The following is a 12,310-nucleotide window of genomic DNA, read 5'->3' as shown; positions in this document are numbered from 1 at the left end:
CAAAAAGACTTCTGAAAGAGTAGATTCGGAATCTTTCAGTAAAATGTTTCCGGGGAAAACATTCCCCGGGAAAACCCCCTTTCTGCGCCAGTAATTCATTTTTCAAGGATAGATTTTTAAAAAAAAATTTTCTTTTTCACCTTTTACCAGATGTTCTGACTGCGTATATTTTGTGAGGAGAAGGGGGGATAATTAATACAGATTTTAAATGTTTCACAGTTATCTCCAAAGGTAAAACGTACAGGGGTACGTTCTTCCTCAGGGAACAAGCATGTTTCTGCACTCCATGCAAAAAAAAAAAAAAAGTAGAAAGTATTAAAATGTTTAATAAGTAAGGTTTTAAAAATGTATATATTTTCTGTAAACCTTTCAGACGTGATAACGGCAATAGAAAAGGACAAACCATCTCCAGAAAGAGACAAGCGGAGACGTAAGTAAACTATTATCTCTTCTTTTCTGGCATTAAAGACAAATGTACTGTAAAAGAATGTCACGTTTTAAGTATTCAAAAATCTATATTTTTTACTGTAAAAAAACATCGTACATAAAATAACGTTTACACTGACTTTTCATCTTAAATTTTGAAAACTTGGAGCGAATTTTAAACCAAACCAAAAATTATAATATTTCGAAAAATATTGGCTCCTTACACAAATAAAGAATTAAAAAAAAAAAAAGTAATAAAAGTTAAACAGCTTATTTGAACCCCCAGAAAAAAAATCCAATGTTTTCACTACAATGGGGTTATTGTCCCCCTAGCCTCGGGACCCTTTTCCCCACCAAAATTCACTAAAATTTAAATTGGACACATTTAAAATCTGTGGGGTATTACCCCTCAAAAAGTTTACATTGACTGTTTTTTGCGGAACCCCAAACTTTACAAAAAAAAAAACCCGTTTGGGTAACAGAGGGATCACCAAAATAAAAACCCCAAACTGTATCTGTAAAATTCGAAGGGTGCTGGTATTTTTTTTAAATTTTAGACTTTTTCATAAAAAAGAAATGAGACTTTCGTAAACCAAGTTTTAGGAAAAATTTATTCATACACAGAGTTGATCTTGCTATCGAACTGCCCATAAAGTTATTCAACCCGAATTGGTCGTTTTTTTTTATTTGTATTGTTTAAAAATAGTTTTTAAAACAAGACATGTCCCCTTCCTGTGGCCTGTTTAAAGCATAAAGAATTTTACTACAAACTCAAGTCGTAATTGCACCATCTTGCACATAGCAAACCCAATGAGAAATCTATTGAAATCCTTTATCCTTTTTCCCCGCAAAAGAGATCAAGAGGAATTCCTTGAATTCCCGCCTCAACCCTAAACCGGGGGTTCCGAAAACGTCTGAAAAAAGATTTTTCGGGGTAATAATCCACAACTGACTGCATCCAAAGGAAAAGAAAGCCGCACGCAAGACCTGATAGCCTGTGAAAAAAGGAAAAAAGACCTTTTAAAAAAAAAGGGCGGGAAAAAAAAGTGGGCGACGAAAAATCGCCCGCCCCAAACCTTTCAATGAACCCCCCAAACAACTCTCAAAAAACGAAACAAAAATTCCGTTTGGGCTAAAATTGTCAAAAAAAAAACCCGAGATCTGGATAAAACTGATCCTTCAAGAAATTTATTAGAGACTCTTTTAAAGCAGAATTAAAGTGAAAAGATTTGGGAAACAAACGATAAATTTAAAACTGTTTTAAAGAAAAGGGAGCAATAGCAAATCTATAACCGGCAGTGCAGCGACAAAATCAAAAATACACAACTTAGAAAGAGAATTCGTTCATCGGATATGGAAAACCCTTTAATCCGAGATTAACCCTGGCCTAAAAACCGAGGAGCGCTACCTTACGAGTTTAAGTAAAAACAAAAACGTGACTCGAAAGCGCAAAATCAATGAAATCGTCGAAAACTGACATAACCTCGTTTTCTCGCGAAGAATCGAGACCGATTGCAAGCGGCCGAGACAAGGGAACATGGGAACTTATTCCGACGACAATAACGGAAGAATCTAACAAAACTGAGATGACGAATGGAAACACGTCATTAGAAGACGAAGAACCTACACCAAAGAGTTCTCCAAGAAAAGCAGGGAAGAGTGGCGATAGCACACGAGAACTGGCAAAGATTGGGGAAGTTTTGCGGGAAGAGTCAACTCATAGCGATCTCCTCAGTCAGACAGAGTTGCAGTTGAGACTTAGCTCAATAAAGAAGAAAGTAGAAGTACGGAAGCGCGGAAGGGACAGCCGTTCTTCTTACAGCAGCGATCTAGATGACAGGTAAATGTTACATATTTCTAAATGTATTTTAAAGCAGATTAGAGACTATTACTATATATAAAGTAAAGCAATGTAACTTGCACACACTTTTACGTAAATAAATACCGTAAATAAAGCTTTGTCTGGAGTTTAGAGTGATCGGCGAGTTGTTAAGTTGTTCCATAGCGCGTTCCTGAAGTTGACAAATGACACAGTATTCCTAGACAAGTCTCTTATTTTTATTATGTTGTGGTCCGGTTGTAAGTAGAAACTCCCTTTATCACAAGCCTCGCTCCTTCCAGGACCATATCTAGCCTCGTCTGAGAAACCCTCTCTCAAAAGACAGTAACCTGTTATTCTCTATATCTTGACGTTAACAATACAAAATGTACTCAGAAACTTTATTTTTACTTGGTAGGCGAATTACATTTTAACGTGGGCGTTGTCTTTTACGCTGTTCTATTATTTATTATTATTTCTGCTGTCTGCGAGTCTCAATGCTGAACATGGTATATTTTATCTTCCACAGTATGCTGGATCTTACTACAGACAGAGACCTCCTCAACACATCCACGGGTAGCACTAAACCTACAAAGACTTCAAGGGCTTCGGCAAGATCTAACATTACAAGGATCTCAAAACAGTTCCAGCCAAATAAACAAGACTTGAAAAATTAAAATTCTGCTATTTATGAATTATTTCTTTCGAAGTATGCATGTACTTTTAGTGCAATATGCATGTTCATAATGTGTCAAATTGCATATTACTTTTGTAATTTATATACAATATAATTTATATATAATATAGTTTATACAATATGATTTATATACAATATGATTTTTATACAATTTGATAGTCTGTATGTTCAAATAAAATTATCTGTCTTGTTTTTGTGAACATTCGTTTTTCTTTGGCTTGAAACGCAAGTAAACCATGATTCACGTACACTAACTTGTAATACCAAATAAAATCTGGAAAGTAGATCCCTCGGGAGCACCGAGAACAAGGCAAACAGTGAAAATTGCAGACTCGGTTTGATTGAGTCTGTTCATGGGCAGTAATGGAAAATGCAACACTGCCCACGCCCCCTAGCACCGGCTTAAGCGGTATTCAATCTTCAAATCTAAATGAGTTGAAATCAATGATCCCGAAGGACCAGAAAATATAACAACACTGAGATGAAGTCGGGGCAACTTTTTACGGCCGCAACACAGCACTTGACACCCGCTGTTGTGAAGTAAATAAAATCTGGAAAGTAGATCCCTCGGGAGCACCGAGAACAAGGCAGACAGTGAAAATTGCAGACTCGGTTTGTAGTCATTTTTTTAAAAAAAAGGAGCCATCACCACAATATACCAATTACACAAAGGCACAGTAGTACATATATATTTTAGTCTTTTAACTAATTAAGACCTGAGAACCTATACTTCCTCTCTGAAAGTCAAGTAGATCTTGGAGACACAATGAGGAAAATGAATAAATGTTCCTATACGTGCAGTCAGGGATATAAATTACTATATGGGCGACCTCCAGAGATTTTTAGAATTTTTTTGAGCTGAAGGATAATATGGAAGACAGAAGACGCCCCAATTCCATAAGTACTCAGGTTCAAGCACCCGCGCATGAAACTATTATATTATTCCAATTTTAATGGAGGAAGTTCAAATTCACGACCTCTGACTTCTTTGTCGAACAGTGTTATAACTGGCCCGCTGCAATCGCTCTTGATAAAGTTGATTCCATTCTGCTTTATATTTAAACCCGAAGTGCACTACACATTGGTACTGGATTCATCGTTTGCATATATACTCAAGTTTCACAAATCAGCAGTGTCATGCGAGTCATAGAGAAGCTATATGTTTTCTCTGAAAGTTAACTAATCACTTTTTATGTAGATCTATAAAGAGAATTGAATAAACGGCAAGCTCGATTTGAGCAATCGACACCAGCATCTAGTAATTGTTAAAATGATTATAATTTCTGATACTGCATTTAACTCGCCGCCCCCCCCCCCCCCCCCAACACACACACACCCAACCCCACGCAAGAATAAGTGCTAGCGACATTTTGATCAAGATACCTGTACGTTAATATTACATTTATTTCAACTACATGATTTGCATGTTCTAGCTCTAGATCTAGAATGATCATCTTCTAATATGTCACAAATCCTTCCATCTTTTGGCAAAGGTTTATGCCCATACAAGGTTCAGTCGCTGGTCATCAACTGGCAAATTCCGCAATGAGTTTTAATGCATCATAAATCAAAATATACCGCTGAGTCAATACATTTGAGAGAGCTACGGCAAAAGAAGAAAAATGACAAAATCGAAATTAAACATGTTTCAGGTCTACACTTTAGTGCCCGTGAGTCCGACGACGAAATAGGATATTGTAATTTCTGCTGTCGGCAGCTTTATTTCCCGGACACAAAGTTCTGCGACAATGCTTGTGAGAAGAGGAAGCGGCAGTTAAGCTGGAAATCAGCAAACATAGGTAGGTCCCCTAATGACAACCTTCTTCTTCCGTCTATGGTCCATGTCCATAATTTAGTGTAATACGGAACATTTAGCCTGCTGGCGGCAAGTGATTATACCTTTGTGACAAGTGCAGGCTGGTCTGGGTCTACACTGTTTGCTATTCAGCTAGTGAACCCTTCAAATAATATATGGTGCTTGATAGACCAGTCCATTTTAGAAATTTAGCAGGGTAAAGGTTAAACAACTAGATCTACAAATAGCCTACAGGTCAGGGAATGAAGGTAATTGTAAATGAAATCAAAGTACCATTACCCTGGTGACTGGTTAAAATAAAACGGTAATTCATGTAAATCATGAGGTCGCCTTACAACTAAATATAGGTAACATTGGCGAAACCACTTAACCTAAATGTTCAATATACACTCAGGATTTACTTTTAGATTAGAGTCAAATCAACACTATTTAGGTAATGTAGAACCTTCCAAGTAACAGAGGATTCGTACCAAGAATAGTGAAGACAGTGAAGTACATCATCTACCAATATAACGAAGTACTATGTACTACAGTGACTGTCTTTTACCGAAAGTTTTCATTTTATAATTTGGAAAAGTACAACGAATTGTTGCAAATGAACAAACTTTACACGATAATTAGTACATTGCTTTTATCTGACAAATATAATTATAGTGATTTTATTTTCAGATTTACCAAATGCTAGGAGAAATAGATATGGTGAGTATTAAGTGAACTTACCTACTATAGTATATAAAATACATTCAAATGTATCGCATAAGAAATCAGTCCCAACTTCAACTGCTCAAGACTAATAGGAGTTACAGCTGGACGGAACGCTCTCTTGTTTTAGAACAAAATTAGTTACGAAAATATACACAGCGTCACTGAAAAGTTACCACTTTTAAAAATCGCACTGGACTGTGTTAAAAGCATAACACGACTAAATTTTTGACGCAACTGAGACGTCACTGGTGTAAAGATTTGTCAAATTTGATTAACTCCATTTGAGGCACGGGCTGCACTGGCAAAATGACTTTTCCCAGCAATGTCGACATGTACGAAAATTCTATCGCAAATCATTCATTGCACTTAAAAGTTAGTCGACAGACTAAAAGGAATACGTTAAAAAAATCCAGAATATCCTTGTTAAGAATGCCACGTTTAAGACACGATCAACGCCATCAGGCCATTGACATGGCTGACGCCGAACTTTCATGTCGTGAAATTGCACGTCGTATGTGCTGTTCTCACCTGACAGTCATGAAATAGGTTAGGAGACATGATCAGACAGGGTCTATGAGTAGCAGACCGCGCACAGACCATGAAAAAGTGACGTAGATATTGTATAAACAAGTAAAGAGGTATATATTAAGTGGTAACTTTTCAATGACAACGAGTATAGAAGGGGTTTCAGTCTTACCTTTATCGCATATATTAATGCATGGTACTTTGGCGATAGATTTTTTGTTGTTGTTTTTTATGTCACATCGACTTTTAGGCTTTTGATGGTGTAGAAAGATCCTAGGTGCAACCATTACCCTTCCGTAACTCAGATAAACTAATAACTACTTTCAAAAACAGTTTAATAAATTTACATAATGTTATAAAAATGAAGCAAACAGATGCAACAATTATACGACATTTGAGTGGCTGCAATATCAGACGTAAGCCAATTTTTAATCAAAATAATTAATTTATGCAAACACATATTTCAGTTTGGGCGACAGAACCAAGACAGGCGCATCAGTTTACTAATTTCACGAACTACAAGCCATCCTGGGAGATGTATGGACAATAGTTCAGATTTATCTATATGCAAACACGTGCTGAGTGTACAAGACGGTCATACAAATGGGATACTGGAAGCAAAGAACGAACTTAAAAGTAGTTCAATCTGACACCATGTGAAAGGCAGTGTGTACCTTTACATGGGATGGCTTCAGTATGCTTTAAAAATGACGGTGGCCAAGTTTAATATTTAGTAACTTACTGTATGTTTCTAAAATGTCTAATCGAATATGTCTAGTTTATTATCGAAATTTTGCAATATACCACTGTTGAAAACAGGTTAATTTTGTCTGTGCTTTTGACTACGTAGTTGGTGATGCTTTAACGCTTTAACAGTAATGGCGGATCTTAAATTACTGTTATCACTATCCATTGTCAAAGACGCCTATGCCATAGACGCTTGCTGCAGTTTCTTGTACGAGTGATTAGGCAAAAATTTCCCAATAATATAATTTGTTCAAACTTTGTATATGAACACGGTTTCATGTTAGAAACAGAAAAGTGCAAAATCAATCATAGGTCACAGTGCTTTAAAACTGGATTTTTCTTCAAATTTGCATATTCAAGGGCAGATAACTCCTAAACAAGCAAGCTGAACATCAATTTTTTTTCAAAATTCTGTATCTAATATGACACTGTGTTCTTATTCAAAGTTTGAACAAATACTAATATTGGGATTTTTTACCCAAAACTGCATTTAATGATACAATAGGTCATGTTGACTACTAAAGTTTTATACAGTTTTCTATAAGTCTTGAATTTCAAGAAGGCTTGTTTTAAATGCGTGTTAATATTCTCTGGTCCATTGGGATCATAGACTCCTTTCAATTTTACTGTCATGATAGAATTCCAATTAATTAAGCCGGTGCTAGGCAGCACGAGGGGTATCACACATTTCATAACCTCAGTCGTTTTGCTCGGTTGCATTCTATGCTTCCAAAGGATCTTCTTACAGTTTACAACATTGCAGTGATTACAAAAACTGATGGAAATAAAAAATAAGTTTGTTTTAACAGTACTTGTATTTTAATTGTAGTAACTGTGGCCAAAATATTAAGTGTTTATTAGTGTCGACTAAGATATAAATTGGACTATTCTTTATGTAGATAATGGGAATGTCGTCTTTGATTTTCAGTTATTAAATCGGTTTACAAATTAAGATTTTTTGTCCAGTTCATTTAATAGTATGATAAATTCAACACCAGTTTGGTATATCGATACTTTGGCTACATACCAGAGTACCTGATTTGAAATAATGCAATTATAACTACTCCAGGTGTCATAGCTCTGGTATTGCTGAAGTACTAACCCTATTATTACAGATCCGTGTTTAGTTTAATAAGAGCAATGGGAAATATGGGAATTGTAAATTAATTGAAGGGCCACAACCTGAATGATACTAAAGATTTCAAGCCAAATAGTCGAGCCTTATTAAAACCTTGTGGCTATATACATTCTGTGGTAGCTAAAGAAATGTGAATGATCAAGAGGGCTAAGACGCTTTCCTACAGAGGTGAAGCACCCCACCGCCCCCACCCCCAGTTCAATTCCTGGCTACTCCCGTTGCGATGTCCTTGGACAAGGCGTTTTTTTTAAACGATTGTCTCAGTCAATTAAGCTGTAAAGGGGTAGCAGCAAATTGCTGGGGGTAATGTACAATTGGTTCTTAAAATAGGGTCGCTCAAAAGTTCTACAGAGCTATAATTGTTTCACAAAGCAACGGTAAAATTTACCTTTCCCGTTCCTTTTTAAAATAAAATGTCTAATAAGTCAGTTTTCACCATTAGCTCAAGGGGCGGAACTCAAGCGTTACAGGAGCAATCTCGTCCATCATCGACATTGTGGTGTTTTGTTGCTGTGTACATTCTAAGCAAGTCATGAAGTCTCAGGAAGTGTTACCAATGTGAAATATAACAATTTCGAGTAATTCAAGGGCCGTGTCTCAACAGTGTTTTTGTAGCCATATACCTCTCTCATCAGTTTAAGATTTCTCTGAAACTGAAGTTTCCAATATATTAACAACATAACTGTTGATGACAGACAGTATACTTTTAACTTAAAAAGTTTTATAAAGATCATGTAAAATGCAGTCTCTAGTTTCAACAAGTTTCATTTGATTTTAACACAGTATCCTACTTTTTTGACCTCAGATAACCAGTCTAGGTTTCATCAAAGCAGTATAAAATACAATTTATTTTTATAGCTCTTTGGTTTCATATGACAACTTCTGTCTAACATTCTGGCCAGGTTTCCTTTTAACCAATTTCTGTTGCATCATACTAGAGGCAGTTTCAGAGCTGCTTATGTGAGCTAAGCTCGATGACTGCTTAATTAATGTACTTGTAATCTAGTAATCAACTTTGTACCAGACTGTAACAAGAGGACCATGATGGTCCTGAATCGCTCACCTCTTCCCACATGACACAGTTTTGAGTGTGACGTCGTTTTTTCTATTATTTGACATAGTGACCTTGTTTTTCAGCTCATGTGACCCAGTTTTGAACTTGACCTAGATATTATCAAGATAAAAATTCTGACCAATTTTCATGAAGATCCATTGAAAAATATGGTCTCTAGAGAGGTCACAAGGTTTTTCTATTATTTGACCTATTGACCTAGTTTTCGAAGGTACGTGACCCTGTTTTGACCTTTATCTAGATATCATCAAGGTGAACATTCTCACTATTTTCATGAAGATCTCATGAAAAACATGGCCTCTAGAGAGGTCACAATGTTTTTCTTTCTTTATACCTACTGGCCTAGTTTTTGACTGCACATGACCCAGTTTCGAAAATGACCTACATATCATCAAGGTGAACATTCAGATCAATTTTCATGAAGATCCATTGAAAAATATGGCCTCCAGAGAGGTCAAAAGATTTTAATAATTTTTGACCTACTGACCTAGTTTTTGACCGCAGTTGACCCAGTTTCAAACTTGATCTAGATATCATCAAGATGGACATTCAGACCAACTTTCATACAGATCCCATGAAAAGTATGGCCTCTAGAGAGGTCACAAGGTTTTTTTATTATTTGACCTACTGACCTAGTTTTTTAAGGCACGTGACCCAGTTTCAAACTTGATCTAGATATCATCAAGGTGAACATTCTGACCAATTTTTATGGAGATCCATTCACAAGTATGGCCTCTAGAGGGGTCACAAGGTTTTTCTATTTTTAGACCTACTGACCTAGTTTTTGACCGCACACGACCCTGTTTCGAACTTGACCTAGATATCATCAAGATGAACATTCAGACCAATTTTCATACAGATCCCATGAAAAATATGGCCTTTAGAGAGGTCACAAAGTTTTTCCATTATCTGACCTAGTTTTTGACGGCACGTGACCCACTTTCGAACTTGACCTAGATATCATCAAGGTGAACATTCTGACCAATTTTCATGAAGATCTCATGAAATATATGGCCTCTAGAGAGGTCACAAACTTTTTCTATTTTTCGACCTACTGACCTAGTTTTTGACCGGACGTGACCCAGTTTCAAACTTGACCTAGATATCATCAAGATGAACATTCAGACCAACTTTCATACAGATCCCATGAAAAATATGGCCTTTAGAGAGGTCACAAGGTTTTTCTATTATTTGACCTACTGACCTAGTTTTTGACGGCACGTGACCCAGTTTCGAACTTGATCTAGATATCATCATGGTGAATGTTCTGATCAATTTTCATGAAGATCCCATGAAAATTATGGCCTCTAGAGAGGTCACAAGGTTTTTCTATTTTTAGACCTACTGACCTAGTTTTTGATGGCACGTGATCCAGTTTCGAACTTGACCTAGATATCATCAAGGTGAATGTTCTGACCAATTTTCATGAAGATCTTGTGAAATATATGGCCTCTAGAGAGGTCACAAGGTTTTTCTATTTTTAGACCTACTGACCTAGTTTTTTATGGCACATGACCCAGTTTCAAACTTGACCTAGATATCATCAAGATGAACATTCTGAGCAATTTTCATGAAGATCTTGTGAAATATATGGCCTCTAGAGAGGTCACAAGGTTTTTCTATTTTTAGACCTACTGACCTAGTTTTTGAAGGCACGTGACCCAGTTTCGAACTTGACCTAGATATCATCAACATGAACATTCTGACCAATTTTCATAAAGATCCCATGAAAAATGTGACCTCTAGAGTGGTCACAAGCAAAAGTTTACGGACGGACGCACGCACGGACGACGGACACCGCGCGATCACAAAAGCTCACCTTGTCACTCTGTGACAGGTGAGCTAAAAACTGCTCTTTCCTCGATTCGAAGCTCTTCACTTGGATCAAGAGTCTGGGACTTTTACACTAAACTAATAGCAAAGAATACCAGATCACCATTCTGAATGTGTAGTGGGGTTGAGTACAAGTGTAAACTTACCTGTTGCTATATTAGCCAGCTTTTACAGCAACCAGATTTATGATGTTTCACCTGTGTACAAAACATCTAAATCTGTCAAGTGAGTTATTGTCTAGACACCATGAAAACCAATGGACCAACCGACAAGCAAGCTCACCCCTATATACCCCCACCCCCACCCCGTGGCCCAAATTTCGTTTATGTGGTTATAATTATTTTTCGCCTGTAACATGTGCTAATTCTGCATATTCAGATCATTTTTTTTCTACAAAATAGAATCTAATTGAACCCTGATTTTTCAAGACTTGAAACACACTTAGAAAATTCTGCAACTAAAACAAGTAGCATTGTGTGCTTCGTTTTCTGCTAGACTGATTTTGGGTCCTCACACAAGTTTTCATAACGGAAGTCAACAAGAAAATCACAATTTTGATGTTTCCTTGAATAAAAATTTTCCTACAATGTAAATTTTCATGAACTTCTGACAATTATCAACTAACTTATGGTCTATATGGCCAAATACTATCTTTAGGTCCGTGTGCTTGTTCTTGAGGTTCTCACCCAGCATTAAATACATCCAAACTGATTTCAAAACATTATTTAGAACAAGAAACGTGGCAATGCCACGAAACCAGGTTTTCAACACTTTTCATAAGAATAAACAAGAGTGCCAGAATGTCACAATATACGCCCGTCACAGCAAATTTCTTTACTCTGGCACCTGTATGTGCAGATGTAATTTTAATTTTATGGTTGTGTAGTAATCATTGTATTTCTTTTGTTTTTCTAAGTCCACAAAAAAACTCCTTACCAGGTAGAGATACCTTAAAATACACCTAAAATTAAAAAGTAACAACTATGTTGTACCACAGAAAAGTGATCTTAGTTTTTCCCTACGGTCAATTATAAAAAAGTTACAATATAAGATATTTATAGTAACAACTATGGGAAGTTAATCTTAAAAAAAAAAAAAAAAAAAAAATACAAAAAAAAAATTGTAAGTCCACACAGAAATCCTAACCAGGTAGAGATTGGTCAAAATACACCTCAAAATTGGATGTAACATGCATGTTGTATTTCAGAAAAGTGGTCTCGATTTTTCCCTACGTCTAGTAATGAAAAAGTTACAATATAAGCTATTTATAGTAACAACAAAGGGAAGTAATTCTAAAGAAGGGAACTGCGTAAGACACTTCGTCTCATGATGGTGTATAATTGTGCCAAGTTACATCAAAATCCCTCTATGCATGAAGAAGATATGCTCCGGACAAAGTTTTCATTCTTGTATCCTTTGACCTCTAAGTGTGACCTTGACCTTAGACCTAGGGACCTGGTTCTTGCGCATGACACTCCGTCTCATGATGGTGAACAATTGTGCCAACTTTCATCAAAATCCCTCCATGCATG

The 12,310-nt window shown here is 36.4% G+C and overlaps 1 protein-coding gene and 1 long non-coding RNA gene across 2 annotated transcripts; both read left to right on the top strand.

Annotated features, from left to right (window-relative positions):
• Nucleotides 1-365: 365 nt before the first annotated feature.
• Nucleotides 366-7,689, top strand: LOC128558702 (uncharacterized). Its single transcript, XR_008371867.1, has 4 exons — nt 366-430; nt 4,595-4,741; nt 5,428-5,457; nt 6,456-7,689. It is a non-coding gene; the product is annotated as an uncharacterized LOC128558702 (long non-coding RNA).
• LOC123553757 (uncharacterized) lies at nt 1,869-3,115 on the top strand. Its single transcript, XM_053548828.1, has 2 exons — nt 1,869-2,266; nt 2,775-3,115. The coding sequence occupies exons 1-2, from the start codon at nt 1,884-1,886 to the stop codon at nt 2,920-2,922; spliced, it is 531 nt and encodes a 176-aa protein (XP_053404803.1). The 5' UTR covers nt 1,869-1,883; the 3' UTR covers nt 2,923-3,115.
• Nucleotides 7,690-12,310: the final 4,621 nt, after the last annotated feature.

The sequence above is a fragment of the Mercenaria mercenaria genome, chromosome 7, assembly GCF_021730395.1.
Source record: "Mercenaria mercenaria strain notata chromosome 7, MADL_Memer_1, whole genome shotgun sequence".
NCBI lineage: Eukaryota > Metazoa > Mollusca > Bivalvia > Venerida > Veneridae > Mercenaria > Mercenaria mercenaria.
Note: the sequence above shows the minus strand (reverse complement) of the source record. Positions and strands in the feature narration are given on the sequence as shown.

What these genes read in the sequence shown, in the direction of transcription:
- LOC123553757 (XM_053548828.1), top strand. Translation starts at nt 1,884, where the DNA reads ATGAAATCGTCGAAAACTGACATAACCTCGTTTTCTCGCGAAGAATCG. An exon ending in AGCAGCGATCTAGATGACAG is followed by an intron (nt 2,267 to 2,774) that starts GTAAATGTTACA and finishes TATCTTCCACAG; the next exon opens with TATGCTGGATCTTACTACAG.